The 18540-nt window shown below is 51.5% G+C and overlaps 1 protein-coding gene across 5 annotated transcripts; it reads left to right on the forward strand.

Annotated features, from left to right (window-relative positions):
- The first annotated feature begins 1258 nt into the window (after positions 1 to 1258).
- Positions 1259 to 17405, forward strand: ORAI2 (ORAI calcium release-activated calcium modulator 2). Of its 5 annotated transcripts, none has more exons than XM_054084826.1 (5): positions 1259 to 1399; positions 5339 to 5383; positions 7277 to 7405; positions 7595 to 7835; positions 12214 to 17404. In XM_054084826.1, the coding sequence occupies exons 4-5, from the start codon at positions 7608 to 7610 to the stop codon at positions 12757 to 12759; spliced, it is 774 nt and encodes a 257-aa protein (XP_053940801.1). In that variant the 5' UTR covers positions 1259 to 1399; positions 5339 to 5383; positions 7277 to 7405; positions 7595 to 7607; the 3' UTR covers positions 12760 to 17404. The 5 variants fall into 5 exon arrangements, with proteins under 5 accessions (XP_053940801.1, XP_053940799.1, XP_053940802.1 ...); XM_054084824.1 differs by lacking the exon at positions 1259 to 1399 and adding an exon at positions 3605 to 3716; XM_054084827.1 differs by lacking the exons at positions 1259 to 1399; positions 7277 to 7405 and adding an exon at positions 3611 to 3716 and having other exon boundaries at positions 12214 to 17405.
- The last annotated feature ends 1135 nt before the right edge of the window (positions 17406 to 18540 follow it).

The following is an 18540-nucleotide window of genomic DNA, read 5'->3' on the forward strand; positions in this document are numbered from 1 at the left end:
CACTGTTCATTGCTTTATATCCAGGAGCATGAAAGTCTGTCATCTCAGCCAAGCAGAGCCCATTGGCGTATATGTTATCTGCTTAACGGTGAATGACCTTCACATGATGGGCCCGAGATATTGATAGAGAAATGCCAAATACGAGATTTTTTTCTTAATTGCTTGTATAACTGCTGTGCAGTCTGCTCTCAGTTTGCTCTAAAGAGTCAGCCATAAGTCTGTGACCCCAGAGTTCCTTCTGACATGGCCCAGAGTGTTTTTCTGCCTGAAAGCTAAAACCTATCCATTGCCATTTCAGGAAAATATTACTGTGAGGGCTATGTATTCTACTTCTGTCGGAGCTGGGCACAGTGGGATATGTGAATCTAAGGAAGCGCTTAACCTGAAGTAGAAGAGTGGTCTGTAGCCAGGCTCGCCTGCACTGTGAGTGTTCTGAATTTGGGGGTTTTTAAGGGGTCATCTCTAACCCAAAGAAATCAGTTAATGTTGCTAGACAAGTTCTATAGATTTTTTTAAGCAGGATCCCTTTTTTATGGCTAAAACTTCCCTTTTCTTCCATGTTTTCTAAAAGAATAAAGGGGATGCATTGGATTGTTCTGTCTTCTTTTTTGTTTTTTGAAGAGGATTGTGGTAAAATAGAGAATCTTGCCTTGCTGCAGGAAGGACAAAAGCACCGGGTGGAGCAGCACACATGAAAATATGGAAAAAGGCATTCACTGTATTTTATTTACTTTTTGTGTTTGGATTGGAACAGTATCTTTTCTGAAAGATGATGCTTGTAAGGCAGAAAGGCTTGCGATGGAACAGTGTTGCTTGTGTTTAGCTTCGTGTAATAACACCTACCTTTCTCTCTGCTGGAGCTCTCTGCTTTTACTGGGGTCCTCTGGTAGGAATCACAACATCCTTACATATATTTACTGGCACTTAAGCACGAAGCAAATGCAGTGGTGGTTTCATTTGTAAAGTAGGCTGTTGTCTTTTCGTTGTATCTTTCATTAGAAGTGCCTGCTATCTTTCAGACATGCTCATCCCAGGGCCTCGGCGTCCACACTGTGGTGCTGCTGCTTCTCAAGCCTTTGCTAATGCCAAAATATTTAAAGCAAAAACAATGAAAAGGGAGATTCTCTCTTTCAGTTTAGCATTTGTTGAGCTGTGCTGCCAGAAACCCTGCCTTGTCTCTGCTCTGGCTTTATGTAATGGCTTCTCGGGGGGCATTACTGCGGCGGTGGGACAGCAGATATGATCAAGTGTGAGTGACATTTGTGTTTAGTTCCCCTGCACAGACCCAAAGCCTTCAGAGTGGGATGACTTCAGAGCTGCCAGGTTCGTATCCCACCGCCTCCCAAGATAGAGGTCTGCATGGAATCATTATCTTCTCCATCGAGGCGGGTGTTTCAGCGTAAGTTGTGACAGCGTTTCATTCCCTAGCACTTCGGCTGCAGCATGGATGCTCTGGCATTTTCCCTGCAGAGAGGAATGAGTTAGGAGAACCGCTTCCCTTGAATCCCTCGTAGGGCAGGTAAACCCTGTTGGTATGTCTGTGTCCTCGGATGAGCCATAAAAAAAGTTATGGTGTTTCTTAGCTTTTGTAGATGGAGAAGTGAGAGTGTCACAAATAAATTCTGTTCTGCCTCGAGCTTCTCAGGCTTCTGAGCTGGGTCAATTAGTGCTGGTTTGCATTAAGTAGAGCAGACGTTGCTGCATGAGGACATGCTTATCAGTCATGAGGAAGAAGGATGTGCGTTTGTCTTGGTGAACTAAAGGAATTCAGATTGTGTGCCCTCATCCTGCCATCTTACAGCACCATCAGTACCTGTGCTGAATTATCCATATTCCTCCTTTTCTAGGAATGTTGAGTTTGTAGGTGAGATTCATCAAAAGTAGAGAGAATGTGCTGCTGAGGGTTTGTCTGCCTTAGGTCTTTTGTGCTGAGGTAGGGAGGTAGTGGGAGGAGCTGTGTTTGGGATGTGTTGCCATGAATTCTGAATTCCCTGCCATATTGGGGCCGTCTGTGTCAGTACTACATCTTCAGAATACAACGGTGTTTCAAAGAGAGCGGTGTTTCAAAGAGAGCGTTTGAAGCTAAGTTTCTTTGTTAAGACAAAATGCAGGTACTCTGTGACCTCAAAAGAGGGCAAGTGTCATCCACGGGGTAGAAGGAGGGAAGTGCTCTCATTTGTAGTAAAATGAGGAACAACCAACGCAATGATTGCTTCTTATTCTAAATACGGCCCAAGAGAAGCAGTAGTGATGCAAGGGCTTTGAACTATCTGGGAGTCTGACCTGCTTGCACTGGATTGTTGTTGTAGATTCTTTCCTAGAGGAGTCGTTCTCTGATGGAAAGGAATCCACAGGGCTAAGCTTTGCTGCTGTTCTACTTCCACATGTTTGTGCCAGTGTGGAACTAAGGGACGGAAGTGTTAGTGCTGTCACCGAGCAGGGCTTCGGGGTCTGGGAGGTGCTCAGGATAACAGATGTGTTTGTCTCTTTAATGTGTTTTTAGGAATTGTTTTCCTTTGTCTTCTCCCTCCCCTGGGCAGAATTGAATTCAGGATGGGATTGCTGACGCTGGTCAGCATTTATCTTATTTTCCGGGAAGGAACTCCCTCCTTTTCCCCTTGCACTGCCCCTATCCATGCCCCGGTGATGGGTTTATGCTGTATTTCCTGTGGAGTCAGCAGAGGGGAATGCAGGGAGATAGGCTGGGTCTGCAGCCTCTGCCTGGGGCCTTTTCCCCACCCAGCCCGCGGGTGGTGGTCGGGCAGAGGCCAGGGTGTGGGTGACTGTTTGCTGTGTAATTAATCACTGTAATAAAGCATGTGTGCATCCTGCGACGCCAACACCTTCTCTGGGGAGTCTGCACCCTGAACAGGGCTTAGGGGGCTGCACACTTGGGGGTTTCTGTATGGATGCATGCAGCCTAATGGCTGTGGCCGCCAGGATCATAGAGTCATGCAATCACTGAGGTTGGAAAAGCTCTCTTGGCTCATCCAATCCAACCATCTGCCCAACTTTAGTGTGCCATCCACTCCGGGGATGGGGACTCCCCCACTGCCCTGCGCTGCCTCTGCCAGGGCTTCACCACTCTGTCAGTAAAGAAATTTTTCCTAATGTCCAATCTAAATCTCCCCTGGTGCAACTTGAGGCCAATTCGTCTTGTTCCATCCCTTATTACTTGGGAGCAGAGCCCAGCACCCACCTCGCTATGCCCTTCTTTCCAAGAGCTGCAGAGATCCATGAGGTCTGTCCTCCAGGCTAAACAGCCCCAGGTCCCTCAGCTGCTCCTGCAGCCCCTTTTCTCCAGCCCCTTCCCCTCTCTGGGCACGCTCCAGCCCCTCCATGTCTCTCTTGCAGTGAGGGACCCAGAACAGAGCCCAGGATTCGAGGGGCGGCCTCACCAGTGCCGAGCACAGGGGGAACCTCATGCACCGCCCCGGGGCCAAGGGGAGGCCACGCCCTCTCGCATTTGGCTACGCCCCTCGTCGCACATGGCCCTTTCTCTGGGTCCGCCCCTTTTCTCTGACCACGCCCTTTAGCTCCGCCCCAGCAGCTGTGGCCACGCCCCCTCCGTGGCGGCCCAATGAGGCGCGAGTCACGTGCAGGGGCGGGGCGGGCGCGCCCCACCCATTTCCTGCGGTCACGTGGCGCCGGCTGGCGTTGCCGTGGCAGCGGCGGAGGCGGCGGGAGCTCCCGGGGTGTCGGGCCCGGGCCAAGCGGTGAGACCCGGCTGGGGAGGGGGCGCCTGGCCTGGGGACCCCCTGGCTGAGGGGCCTGGAGGGGAGATCCTATCTGCGGGGGCTCCTCCTGGCCTGGGGGATCCCCTGCTCAAGGGAACCTGATGGGGAGATCCTTGCTGAGGGGGCTTCTCCTGGCCTGGAGAATTCCCTGTCCGAGGAGGTCTGGGGGAGATCCCGGCTGGGGATCCCCCGTCCAAGGGTGCCTGGGGGGAGGGAGATCCTGGCTGAGGAGGTCGCATGCTGGTCTGGGGGCTCCATGGGGGCCTGGGGAAGATTCTATCTGGCGATCCCCTGGCTGAGGGTATTGGTGGAGGGGAGATCTTGGCTGGGAGGCTCCTCCCGGCCTGGGGATCCCCTATCCGAGGGTGCTTGGGAGGAAGATCCCGGCCGTGGGGGTCTTCTGTCCTGGGGATGCCCTGGCTGAGGGTGATGGTGGAGGGGAGATCCTGGCTGGGGAGGCTCTTCCTAGGCTTGGAATCCCCTGTTTCAGGGTGCTGGAGGGGGGAGATCTGGCTGGGGAGCTCCTCCTGGCTAGAGGGGGTCACATCCTGGTCTAGGGATCCCCTGTCCAAGGGGGCCAGTGAGGGGGAGATCCTGACTGGGAGGGTCACATGCGCTCCCCTGCTCAAGGGAACCTGATGGGGAGATCCTTGCTGAGGGAGCTTTTCTTGGCCTGGGGATCCCCTATCCAAGGGTGCCGGGGGGTGAAGTCCTGGCTAAGAGGGATCACATCCTGCTGAAGGTGTGCTGGGGGTGCATGGGTAGGAGGAGGAGAATTCCTAGTGTAGGGAGTGCCCTTTGAGTAGGATCCTGGCTGTGGTGATGGGACAAGGGGGTCACATCATGCTCAGGGTGAGGAACTCCCCAGCTTGAGGCGCTGCCATAAAGGGGGTCACTGCAAGGTGTTCCCAGCTGCCTGGGGGTGAGACACCCCGAGGTGTGGGGGGTCTAAGCCAGGAGAGGCTGTGAAGAGAGCCTGAGCATGGGAGGGGGAGAGCAGGGTGCAGGGTGAGACTTGGCCCATGTGTGGGCTCTGGAATGATGCTGCGGCCCTGGTACAAATGCCTGATCAGCCTCATGTGTGGGGCAGGAACCTGGGCCTGCAATGGGGCTAGCGCCGGAGGCTGCCAGCACTGTGAGCCAGCATCCGTGGGCGACATCTCAGGGCATGTCAGCATCCGCTTCGTCCTCTGCTGGGAAGAAATCCCCACAGGACCTCAATCCCTGCTATGCTCGCTGCTCCGGACGGGGGTAACCCAGTCTGTGTGAGGGAGCAGTCACGGAGAGCTCTGCCTTCAGTGGGGTCAGAGGCATCAGCAGTGCGAGTGAAGGCACTTGGATGGACCTGGCCAGTGCTGCTGCCAGGAAGAGGAGAGGCGTCCTGGGGATGCCCTGCATCTGCATCCAAAACTCAGCAGCCCTGAGCGGTGAAAGCCTGGAGTGTGGTTGTTTCTGTTAGAAACCTTGCATGCCACGAGGCAGGAACGTGAACTCTACAGAAGAGCTCTGCCCTGATGCAGTTAACTGGCCAAAAAGCATTTCCAGTGTAAAACTGCTGCAGATGCCGTGCACGTAATGTGTTCTTTGCTCTTGTATTTCAGCCCTCGGACCCCCCACCCAGCCTCTCCATGTCTGTAGCCAGCAAGGTGAGTTTGCCGTCCTCTTGCTGCTCATTTGGGCTCCATTTTTGTTTATGAGGTTTATTCTGAGGTTGTTTATGCATTTGGGAACATCTCTTGAGCTGCTCCAGAGTGAAAACTCATCCATCTGGTATTTTTAGCTTATTTTTCTAAAGAGAGAAGCGGATATGATTGGGTGCTCTTGCTCTCCTGCCGTAACCTCTGGATTCAGTTGTCTTTTCAATGGAATTTGTCCCAGAGGCTGAAGTTTCCTACATACAAAATTCCTACGCGTTTTGTGAGAATAACCAGCAGGGCAGAGGCCGTCAGCATCCTGGCTGAGGACGAAGCCAATTAATTCACCCCTTGCTATACATTGCAGAATCTGCACAGATGTTATCACAGGAAACAGCTTTGTGACTCTGCTGCTCGCTGAACATCTCTGCTGCCTCCATCCTCCCGGGTGGCCTGGGCAGAGATTTTTTTTTTTTTCTACTGTAAAATAGGTGATTCTTGACTTTTTCTGGAACACAGAGCAAGTAGGAGGTTTCTCCCTCTGACGCTGTTCTGGTTTTTATTGCTCTCTGAAAGCTTTTATGTTTTGAGATTTTTTTTCTTTTCAATAACTTGAAGACTGCTGGGCAGTCCAGGAGCCATCCCAGAGTTCTCCGGGCGCTCTAGGAGTGACTTTGTTAAGAACTGTCCAGAAAAACAAGTCTTGTGCTCCTGCTGCCATCCTGAGGGGCTGGAATCTGCAAGCCCACCATGCTCAGGAGTGGCAGAGCCTCCAAACCTGCCATGCTTTATTTGTTGCTGAAGTCTGATCTTTCTCATGCCTGGAATGGCTTTGTTGCTTTTCAGATTAGCATTCAGAGTTGTGGGCAGTTGGTGTCCTTTTTATCTTTGCCACTTCCTCAAACCTCTCACAAACACAGTTTTATTGTTGTGGCTGTCACCATGTGGAGAGCCGGGAGGAGCAGGGGATGTGGGCAGGGCTGGGGTTCCTCTCCAGCGAACAGCGAGGTGCTTGTGACCTTGAGGTGTGGTGTGGAGACTAATTAGCACCACGGTGTGTGGTTCTGGGCAGGCATCTCCTCCTCCCAGGAGCTGATAGCTTTGGAGCCAGCAGGGCCTGGTGTGGTGCCGCTCTGGTGTTGGTGCCTGTGGTGGTTGGTGGCAGAGTTGTGAGCGTGGGGATTAATCAAAGAACCGTGGTTTCCTTCCCTCAGATGGCCAGGTTAAACATCTCGTGTCAGGTATTTGTCAGAGCTGAGCAGTTTCTGCTCACAGCATTTAGTGAATCCTGTCCCATGTCTGGGAGTGCACGGAGCCCAGCAGAGCCCCAGCCGGGCTGCGCCGTGGTGTGGGGGTGTTGGACCTCACGCCTGTCCCTGCCAGCAGCTGCAGCATCCACCACCTGAAATGGTTTTGCTGCTTCCTTGCATCTTTCACTGTGTTCTCCTGAATCTGCAAATGCTGGAAGCATCTGGAAGGCAACTCGCTTCTCTTCCAGCTGTCTTCTTTTCCTCACTCCGAGAGCCACAGAGGTAGTAAGGGAACAGGATTCTGGGTCAGGTGTGGCTGCTGAGTGGAGTGTGAACAGCTCAGGCAATTTAACTCCCCACCGCAGAACCCCTGGCGGTTTGTTTGTTAACCCCGCGCAGCATTCAATGCTGTGACGGTTGAGGAAGAGCTGTGCCCATCTCGACTGAGCCACAGGGAGCAATGGGTTAACTTGAAAACCTGCTTTCCAACAAAAGACTAAGAAGTGGTTCCCAGTAGGTGCTGCCTGGAGTTGGGTTGGTGCAGGTTTGGAGCCGATCCCTGATGCAGTGTGCAATTAACTGCCAGCTTAAAACAAAAGAATAATGTGGGGGCCCTGTTTCAAAGTGTCTTTGTGTAAAGTGTTTTTTTTATTAGCAAGGAGAAATCAGAGGGGAAAGCCAAGTGGCCGGCCTTGAAATGAGAAGCCAGGTGCTGTGCATCGTTCCTGAGTTCCCGCTGGAGCGGTTCCTGGGCTCACCTGTGTGATCTTCCCTGGTTCTCACGGTGGGTTTGGCAGTTATGGATGGTCTGCTCTCTGCTCTGTGCCTGGCAAGCACAATGGTGTTTGCTGCATCGTTTTCTGCATTATTTTCTGCCGACTGAGAGTAGCTCCATTCAAACAAAGCTTTTCCAGTCGTTAATGCTTGTCCTTTCTGCCGCCTCCTCCTGAACGTGACTGCTTTGTTCCCTCAGCATTTCTCTCATCATGACTTCTGAATTAAACGTTCCGGTGGATCCTTCCACTCCTGCTTGTTGCTCTGAACCTGGCACAAAAGGCATGGATTACCGGGACTGGGTCCGGCGCAGCTATCTGGAATTGGTCACCTCAAACCACCACTCCGTTCAGGCCCTTTCATGGAGGAAACTGTACTTGAGTCGAGCCAAACTGAAAGCTTCCAGCAGAACCTCTGCACTGCTCTCCGGATTTGCGATGGTATGTGTACTTTGTAGCAATGTTTTTAGCATCGTGAAGGTTTTGGTTTGGTAAAATCCTCTGTTAATCAGTGTTTTCTTGCCACGAAGAGGCAGGACGTGCTGCTTTCTGGAGAGGTGGGAGACATCTGCTTGGGGGCTGCTGCTTGGCTGCTGCTGGTTTGGTTTGAGGCTGGTTCTCTCGAGGCAGCACGAATGCACGAGCTGCCTGCCTGCTGCTCCCAAGTCAGCCCCTTAAAAGGACTAATCCTCTACCTGCTGGGGATCAGGAAAGCTGGGGAGGGGCTCTTTATCTGGGAGTACAGGGATAGGATGAGGAGGAACAGTTTTCAGCTGAAGGAGGGGAGATTGAGATGAGATCTTAGGGAGAAATGTTTCCCCGTGAGGGTGGGGAGGCCCTGGCCCAGGTTGCCCAGAGCAGTGGTGGTTGCCCCATCCCTGGAGGGGTTCAAGGCCAGGTTGGCTGAGGCTTGGAGCAACTGGATCCAGTGGGCACAGTGTCTAAAATAAGGTGGAGGTTGGGTCAGGTCACAGTCTGCCAGAGCAAAGTTTGCATAGCATGAGCAGGGAGATCATGTTATGCGCTGAGGTGTGAAAAGAGGCCCTCAGCCTCTGACCTGCTGTCAGAGGACTCTGGCCTGAAGGGAGCCAAACCTGGGATATTTTTGTCAGAGGTGTCTTGTGGGAATAGTTCATGGTGGTTGCTTTCCTCCATGCAACACTTGGGTGCTATCTGGAAGCTGCTGCATAGGTCGAAACCACATCAGGGAGGAGCAAACACACAGGATGGAGGCAGCGCTCTAGTGGTGAGATCTGTACGGGCTGTGGGGTTGGCAAAGCACAGCTATGCTGTGTCGCTGTGAGCCCCTTCATCTTCCCTCCAGTTCTTGCTTCCTGGGAGTGGGAGTTGAAACCCCCCTAGGGGAGGTTTTCTGCCAAGGAAATGGGCAGTTCTGGCTGTTCTGAGCTCCCGGCAGAGGCAGTACCTGGGTGTGTGGAAGATGATGCGAAGACATTGCATCTTGCAGCTCGGAAGCTGGGGGCGAGACAGATCTAGGGGACTTTCCAGAGACCTTTTCTTCTTCTGTTTTAGCTTCTTCCGCTGTTTTTTTCCTTTCTTGGCCCCCCAGAGCGTGAATCATCTGTAATGTTACAACAGTGTGGTCACCCACAGTGAAGCTGGAAAACTGCAAGTGGCGATTTAAGCAGGAGAAAAGGAGAGAGAGGGTGCTTGGTCGCTTTGCAGTTCCTCTCAGCTTGCTGACTGGGTGCATGTGGTGCTTGTAAACACTTCTTGCAAGGCGTGTGTTGGCTTGTACCAAAGCCTGAGTGGTGAAATGGCAGAAGGTGCCTCCTGCTGTTGAGAAAGCTGAATGCTCTCCTGCAGATTTCCTTCACTCAGAAGCTTCCTCACTTTAAAAGCAACTTATGTGCTTGCCCTTCATGTTCTGGCTTACTCGACTTCTGTGCTAGTTGTATGACTCCTAAAGGTGGTTATTAAATTCAGTTTTGTGGGTGTAAGCTGGGCTTTCCGGGCAGTGGGCCTGTGCCTGTGCCGGGGTATGTGCTCGCTGGCATCGCTGGCGCTGTGGCGTTTGCAGCCGCCCATGCAGCAGGGCTGGACCATGCCTTGGAACACAAAGTGTGCCTTCTCAACTCCCACAACAGCCAGTTGCTGGAAGTCCTGGCAAGCACACAAAATTAACCATTTGGCTAATATTCTCTTAAACTGCTTAAAATACGAGTCCTACAAACACCAAGGTGTAGCTTGGGTTTATTATAGATCGCCAGCTGCACATAAGAACACCTAAAATCTGTCATTGTTGGAAATCGGAAGTTCTGTAGTAAAGAATTCTCTTTGACTGGCCTTTTCGCAGCTGTGGTACTGGGCCTTCCTGTGGAAGCCAAGGTGTCTATGCCTGCTGGGCTGTTTCTCTGCTGGCGATTTGGCAGGCAGGTGTTTAGTACGCGGATGTTTGCTCTCTAGTAAGAGTGTCTGTTTGGCTATTGATGAAAGTAGAGAAGTTATTTAGAGTTAAATAGTTTCCCTGAAGCCCTGTGTGCATTTAACTGTGTAAACAAAGGTCACACAGGGCTTGGCAAGTGCTTTATTTACTTCCTTGACGTGTGCTTGGTTCAAGCCCATTCCATATTGGCTGAAAATTGTTAGGAGCTGATATTTAATCAACAGGCAGTGGCTCTGATCCAGCTCTTCCTGGACTGGCTGTGGAATGATGTGAAACTTCCTTGTTACTCGATGCTATCTCCGGTATTTCTGGCAGTCGGGCCGATCAGGAAGATGCGGGTCCTGTCCAGTGCCAGCTCTGTTTGAAGAGGGATTTAGAGCTGCTGCCTCTGCTCCAAGGAGGCTGCAGGCGAGGAGATGCAGAGGGAGCTTAGAAAGCCTCCACCATGGGTTTTGTGGTGGAGATAAGAGCTATGGCTGCCAGTCAGCCTTCTCGGTACTTGTCCAATTGCCACAGGACATGTATTTGATTTAAAAAGCAATCCAGCAGATCTGCTGCAGGGATTGTTTTAGTGGCTGCCAGACCATCTGTGTGACTGTAGCATGGTTTGTGCTGAGCCATTTGTCATCCTTGTTCCTGGTACTGTCCATCCTAGGCTACATTTCTCAAGAGAAACATCTTTATTGTGGGCACTCTGGGCTGTACAGGTCTAAAAAGAACCATAATTGCATGTAATTTAATTGTTCAATTCTGAAGTGTTCTGAGCAGTGGATCCATGGCAAACCTGTGAGCGTGGGGCTCAAGAGCGCTGTTCGCAAACTTAAAATTAAGCCTACACTGAGATATTCTGCAGCTCAGCAGAGCGCTCAGTGCTGGCAAAGCCAGGCCTGTTGCACCTTGGCTTCTGGGGGAGGTTAAAACAAAGGGAGCTGTTATCACAAAAGAGGATAATTGTATCAAGCAGGACAATTAATAAGCAGTATGTATAATGGTTTTTAAATGGGTTATGCCGGCTTGTCCTCTTTCTTATCCCGGTCAGGGAACGACACAACAGTCTGTGCAGGGGAAAGCAACAGGAGCTCACTCACCTTTCCAGTACAGATTTGGATTAAAGGAACTTTTTTCCTTTCTGCCTTGCTGCCCTGTCTGGATTGTTGATATTTTTCCCTGAAATGCCTCTTACTGAGCCATCAGTCAGTGTTAAAAATTCATCGTGCCATGCAGCTGACGGCAGCCCTAGGGAATAGGTCAGGAAACATGCAATTAGCTGGGAGGTGCTGCTCCTGGGAAGAAGAACAAGGAGAAATGGATATGTTGACACCAAGCAGGCTTTCAGTTTTCATATAAAGCAAGAAATGGAACACGCAGGCGCAATTCCATTCTTGCTGAATGCAATGTCCCTGGGATTGCAGCACCCAACAATGAACAAGGTACCTGCGCCTTCCCCTGGCTCACAGAGCGTCACGGGCAAACATCACGTAGGGCAAGGCAGCAGAAAGTGAGTTTGGTTTCCTCCAGTTTAGTCTCCTCCTCGTCGGCTCAATAGAGGGGGATCTGAAGAGTGCACATATGCAAGGCGGTGTGCGGGTATTGCAACTAAACCGGCCTTGCAATAGATGGTGAAGCCAACTGCTCTCTTGCGCTTATTCTGCTTGTTAAGCTTTATTTGATTAAAAAACCTAAATCTTTAGAGACTTCCTATGAGCTGGCTCCTGTTCTGAGGGACTCCTGTCCAAGGCACTGAGCACACCCATAAGCAATAGCTGTCCACTTCTGCTGAGAACATCAGCAAGTTATTAGCTCTCGAGGGAGAAATTTGGGGATATAAATAACTTGTATCTGGGCATATTTGTAATAAAAATGAACATGCGATGTTCTGAGAAAGGAAGGCAGCTATTTTAGCTGTGGAACGACTTCAACTGTAAAGTAGCTTGTGTGCTTCCCATGGGGGAGTGAAGCCTTGCTGGCCGCTGGCCAGGAACGCCGCTTGCTTTTGCTTTTTGTTGTGTGCCTGAAGTCAAAACTTCCTGCACTGTGGCTGCAAGTGGTGAGCGGAAGGAGAGCATGCGATGGGCTGGTGGGCTGTCGGCTGCCTCCCAGCTCTGCTCGTTGTTTAATGCGCCCCGTCTGCTGTGTGTTTGGTTTGATGCTCTTTGTAGAGCTCGCGGTTATAGGGAGAGAGATGTTATTTCAGAAAACTACAGCACAGAAATGTGTGTGTGAGCCTTCAGCGAGGCCCTCTGCAGCCTGCATGTGCGTCTTTGTGGGAAACGGCAATGATCCGTTTCCATTCTAAAAAGCACTTTACTGTCTACTTGACCTTAGCTGCTCTTTCTGAATAAAGATGCTGACTGAAAGCCTCGCAAAGAGGGAAACTGGCAGCTGTTGACAAGCTTTTTGTTACTTCCCCAGGTTGCCATGGTGGAGGTGCAGCTGGAGGTGCAGTACAAGTACCCCCAGATGCTGCTGATCGCTTTCAGCGCCTGCACCACGGTGCTGGTGGCGGTTCATCTCTTCGCCCTTCTCATCAGCACCTGCATCCTGCCCAACGTGGAGGCGGTGAGCAACATCCACAACCTGAACTCCATCAGCGAATCCCCGCATGAGCGCATGCACCCCTACATCGAGCTGGCGTGGGGCTTCTCCACGGTCTTGGGGATCCTCCTGTTCCTTGCAGAAGTCGTGCTCCTGTGCTGGATAAAATTTCTGCCTGTGGGCTCCATCCTGAAGAACGAGACGAGCAACGTGGAGAATCCCAGCAGCCACGCGGGCTGGCAGTCAGCGCTGGTCTCCACCATCATCATGGTCCCAGTGGGTCTGATTTTTGTCGTCTTCACCATTCACTTCTACCGCTCATTGGTGCGGCACAAAACAGAGCGGCACAACCGAGAGATCGAGGAGCTTCACAAACTGAAAGTGCAGCTAGACGGGCATGACAGAGGCATGCAGGTCGTGTGACAGTGGCAGAGGCTGCTGCCAGCGAATCCACTCAGCTAAGGCTAAGATTAAAATGTTTTGCTTGTTGGTGACGCACCAGCAATGGATTGTCTTGAGGCTTCAATCTGTAAATGCTAATCGCCTGCCAGATGTAGCTGTGGGTTCTAGTGCTGCATCCAACGCCGGGGTCTCTGGCCCACGTCTGGTCCTACACACACTTGTCTACTTAAGTCAACACTGCCGTGGAATCCAAGGTCACAACTTTACCAACTTTAACACTGGTTCAGGTAGCCAAAAATCTGTATTATTTCCAAAGGCAATATTCTGTGGCCAAAAGTAAAACTGCGTCAGCTGTCCCAAAAGGACATGTGTGCGTAGGGCCTGTCTCATGTGTCAGAGCTCCCTGGCTTTCAGCGCAGCAGCAATTAACTGGCAGCTCATTTCTCGAGCACAGCTGGTTAATGAGGGAATCTGCAGCCAGCTTGAGGACATCCAGGAACGCACAACAGGAGCCGAGTGCTGATCGCCTTTGTTCCACAGCAAGTGTTTCATAAATACCTAACCAGAAAGAAATCAGCCTTAGCCTTTATGTTCTTTTTCTTGATATTCTTTATGATATATTTACAGCTCGGGAGGTGGAATTTGAATTGCAGGAAGCTGGGAAGCTCTCTCATACTCCCTTCGGCAGCATCTGTCACTTCAGGTGGAATGGATGCCAAGAGCATGTGGCTTCTCCCAGTAAGAGGCAAGTGCCCGGGGAAGGCTCACAGGTAGTTAAGCTTTAACAAGGACATTCTTAATTCAGAGCAGTGCCGGGAGTTTTAATGAGACAGGACTTTGAAGGACTAGCAAAGCACATTTCAAGGAGGTAAGGAGTGACAGCAGACAGCGTAGTGTAGCAATTTCTTGCTGTGTCGTCTTCATTTCTGTGTTGTTGCAATGTCTTTGCCTGGTTTGCTGGAGAGAACAAGCCCCAGTCTTGTGTATTTCATCAATCGCTGCTTTGGGGTTTCTTTGTCAGCAGGATTTGTCAGACGTGCGCTTCCCTCTCCCTCCACCGAAGAAGGAAACTCCTTGGGTGGAACCTGGTGCATACCACGGAGTTGGATCTGCCCGGAGAGCTGTGTGCTGTTAAAGAGTGATCGTGTTTCATTTGAGCTGACGGTGTTTTTCCACAGCAGAGAATAGGATGCTCACCTGACTGTGCTGCTTGGTGAAAGAAGCTGTAGCATCCTTTGGAGTGAAAACTTCTGTAAAAGTGATTTTACGATTTATGGTAACTTTGTGGAGGGAAGAGTTTTGCCATCATCAGCTCTTCTAAGGGAAGGGAAGGCTCTCTGCCACACAGGGCTGGAAGAAGCATAAGGACATTTCCTTGGCCCTGATCCTGTGCCAGTTCCCTGCACTGCTCTCAAACATGGCAGTTTCGGAATCTCCCAGGCCTTCAGGTTTCTGAAGTCATTAAGGATGTTTGTAATGTTCTCTTCAGCCCTGGTCTCGTATTCCCCTGGGAGGTGAGAGCTCTCATGGTACTGTATTGCATGTCAGCTTCCCAGAACAGAGAGTACACAGAATTCCCGGCAGGGCACGGTGGGCCTATCCCAGTATTCCTCCCTGGCCAGGCCCTTGCGGACTCAGCTCCGGTCTCTCTTGTTTACATATGAGTTTGGGCATTGCAGAACGCGTTGCTTGGAGCTGTGTCTGTGGTTTCCATCGGCTGTTTTCGCAGCACTTGGCTTGTGCTTTATCGGCTGATGTGCAGCAAAGAAAACCACCTCAGAGCGCTGGGTGACCACGCCATCCCTGTGCACGTGTGCAAAAACTAAGGAGTGTCCTCCAGGAAGTGAGTGGTCAGGAATTCATATGGACTCTGGGAGTGTGCACTCTTCCCCTCCTCTTTTCTCCGTAATAAGAATTCAAAGTTTACGGGACAGTATCAGAATGGAGGTTTCTGACGAGTATTACACACGTAAGCTCTTCTACCAACAGAATCTGTGAGGCCAGAGCCACACCAGTCAGGATGGATCTCATCTGTGCTTTCTTTGGGTGCTTCTGGAGTGTCAGGAGTACCAGGACTCTGTCTATGGAGCCTCAGAGGTTCCTGAGAGAAGCACTGAGCCATTTCTGCAATTTAAAAAGAAAAAGGTTTCACAGCATGGAGACGGCACAGTGCGGCTCATTCGGAACAGCCAAATCATCCGTTTAATTCTTTGCCAATACAATAAACTTCAGCAAATAGAGAACTGCAGCAGAAACTGCTCTGATTTGTAGAATAGCTCAGTGTGGGGTGTTGGTGGGGTTGGATTCACGGTGTCACGGCAGTGTATCTGTGGCTGGAGGGGGATTGCCTCACTCCAGCAGGAGCCTGAGGTTTGGTTCAGGATGGTGCCGAAGGGCAAAGGCACTTAAATCACATAATAATGCGCTTCCACAACTTGGCTTGCAGCTCGGTTTCTGGTGCACTGAGTTTTCCTTGCCACGAGCAGCCCCTGGGACTATTCTTGCTCTTTGACTCTGGCGTCTGAGATCTCTCCAGGCTGCCCATCACCTCCACGCTGGAACTCCTTCCCCACAACAGCCTGTGCTTTTCTTGTTCCTGCCTCTCTTCCTCTGACTTCTTTACATTTTCACCGCTGTTGGGTCGCGTTTGTGTTGTGGAACGATCGCTGTGCTGTGTTCCCCAGTAGTTCACCCACGGAGGCGGAGGGACATTGTGCTTGGCCAGGTGGGTGTTTCGGTCCTACAGCACCTGAAAATCCCCCCTGCTTTGCTGCTGCCCCGTGGCTGTCAGCAAGGATTGCCATCAGTCAAGCGTGGAGATGCCTGCCTTTCCACACTGTCCCTGGTGTCCAGCGGGGCTGGCAATACGTTGTGTCGTGTCTGTGTCTGTCTGCTGGCACCTGGCAGTGTCTGTCCTGTGCTGTCATCTCACTGCCATTCCTGGGGTGTCTGTCATTCCTGGGATGCTTCTCCCAAGGTCCCTCAAGCTGGGTGTGCATTGAGGATCTCCCTGACCTATGTGTTCTCTTTCTGTACCAGCCTTGGACCCTGAGGGGCTGCAGTTTGGGGAGGCTGTCGCCCCAATCCTCAGCTTCCTTGGGCTGTGACTCTGGACCACTTATTGCCTTCTTTGGGCCTTTTCTCCACTCCCTGCAGCAGGGCTCACCTTGGCTTGGGGATTGCCACCATCTTGCTCAAGTCCAGAGTCCTTCAGGCTTTTTTTGGACAGTTTTTGCTTGGCAGAAATATTCTTTTGGAGGCACCAGTGCTGGAGGGACTCCTGGAGCAGGGCAGGAGCTGCCAAGGCCAGGGGCATGACCCTGCTTCATGTTGCTCCCGCAGCCTGCCTTGGGTTCAGAGACAACTCCTTCCTCTCCTTCCCTTGTTAGCAGGAGTCAAGAGCAGGCACGAATGCACTGGATTCAGAGGGAGCTGCTGGAGCCGGAGGAGCTGCTGGAGCCGGATCAGTACTGGGCTCTCCTTTGCTCTGGTCAGTGGCAGCTCTTATTCCATGAGCTCCTTATTTCTACTGTCACCCTAGGCAGGCCTGGCTCTCTTTTGGTGGATACTCGACTCCAGGGCAGCCTGTATGATCACGGGAGATGGAGGAGAACTTGGATTTGACTGTCTGGGTCTTGCCCACGTGATGGATGAAAGCGATACCGTGCGAGAGCTCTGCGGTAAGCGCTCAAATATGTGGCAGTGTTTGTGGAGAGCCGGTGGGGTGGGCGCAGCCGCAGAGCCAACACCCTTCGGTTCCTCAGTGCCAGGATTCGGGGTTGGGTGATCCCAGCTCACCACTGCGATGGCTGTGCTGGACGCAAGGATGGAGCTACAGGGTGCCTGGCAGCCGCAGGACTGGTTGCTCGCTTGTCACATTCTCCTCTGGCTTTTCCTGGGGTTTCACAATGTCCTTTCTATAAAACAAAGAAAAGGCCTTTGCATTTCCATGCTGCTGGAGCTTCATTATCTCTACATCTCTTGGCCTCTACATAAAGAGTAACACCACCCCAAGCCACAACCTTAAATTCTGATCGTGGCCAGCGCGGAGATGCCACCTCTCGCAGGCTCTCTCCTCTGTACCCGCTTCAAACAAAGCGGTTTCAGTAACTCCCCACTGGCTGAACTTGGGAAGAATTCCTGCGGATACCGGTGTGTGCAGCCGGGAGCACTCCCTCTGCCCAGGGCTGTAAAGAGGGGTGCCCAGTGCTGGGAGAAACAAATGCTCTGTATTTTAGCTCTGCCTGCTCTTGGTTTATCCCTGCATGGACATTTGCTGTACAACAACCTCTGTATCCCAGTTATTGTCGGGCTGCGTGACTGGAACTGGATAAACCTGCTAAGCTTTATGCTTCTTGCTGATTCCAGACTGATTTTTTTTAAGGCAGCCTCAGTCCTCCAGCATCCTCTACGGGTTAGCGCGGGTTCTGCATGGTTTAAAACCCTGCTCAGACATCATCCCCCTCCTTTTGAACTGCACATGCAGAGAACAATTGGATGCATTTCCTTTTAATGAGGGCCTGGTTCTTGGCAAGCGTTTTACAGCGCTAATTGTGGGTAAGGAGATGAACAGCTGTGATAGGAATTCCGGCAACGGGAAGATCATTAAAGTTTGTCTTGCATTAATAATACCAGTTCAGTGGCCAGAATCGCTTTTTAAGGGGCAATTAAACAAGATTATAACCTCTATAGGCTTTTCTCGGGTTTCTATGATATTTCACAGTCCAAATCAGCTGTAAATGTTCTGCAGTGCTGCCGTTTGGACTTTCTAGGAGAGAACATACATCAGCTCATATACAGTCGCAGAGAACCTATGGGTGTGCAACTGCCTTTCGATCTGAGAAGGTGCCCAAAGGCTGTTTAACAGGTAAAAAATGTCAAAAGAGAGACAGCAGTGGCTGCACAGGGACTAGATTACATTTTGGACTTCATAACCATCTAGACAAAGCCCTCAGTTTTTGGCTCAAAATATAATTAGCTGCATTTTTTAAACTTAGGATATCAATGAGGAAGAGCTGGAATTTTCTGGTAAGAACATCAGCTTCCCACTTAGTTCGATCGAGGCAGAACAATTCAGCTAATGAATGCGAAGCAGAGAAGGAACTAATATTCTTTATCTTGTTATTGTGGCACTCTGATTCCTCGGGAGCCATCATCTGCTCTGACTGCAGAGAGAACGCAACAGCAGGTACGCACACAGAAAGCATTTTAACGGGTGGAAAGCACGATTCCAACCTGAAGGGCCAAACACTAATGGAAACGCTTGGTGGTGACAGATTGCTGAGCGAAGAGCCGATTCCTGGAGCGGCTCAGTTCGGAAAAGTAATGAGGACATGGGCTCACCGCTTGCTTTGAAAGCTACCCCGGGTTTCCTCCCGCAGCGTGGCTCTGGCTGAGCGCCGGCCACATCCTCCTGCTTGGCCCAAGGTGCTCTGCTCCGAGGCAGCTCCAGGAGCTGGGCTGGGGACACCATGCTGGATCGCCGGGAAATGGTTGGGAACTGCTGTTTTGAGTGTTCATGCCCTGCTGCTGGGAGTGAGCCAGAGAAGTGGGAGCCTCTGAGAAGCTTCCCGGGCTCAGGCTCGCTGAGCACACGTGTGGCCTGCCGGTTGCATCGTGGCCGGCTGTGTTTGCGGCGACAGCGTTCTGGCCGAGTGGGCTCGCTGTGACTACTGAAACCACAGCGGAGGTGGTGCTCGCCAGCTGGTCTGCAGGGAGGTTTGGGGTTTAGGACTGCCCAGGGCAGCCCTGCTGGCAAATCCCTGCAGGGATTATCGTGTAGATGTCCACAACCGTTTAAAA

This window comes from Cuculus canorus, chromosome 20, assembly GCF_017976375.1.
Source record: "Cuculus canorus isolate bCucCan1 chromosome 20, bCucCan1.pri, whole genome shotgun sequence".
Classification (NCBI taxonomy): domain Eukaryota; kingdom Metazoa; phylum Chordata; class Aves; order Cuculiformes; family Cuculidae; genus Cuculus; species Cuculus canorus.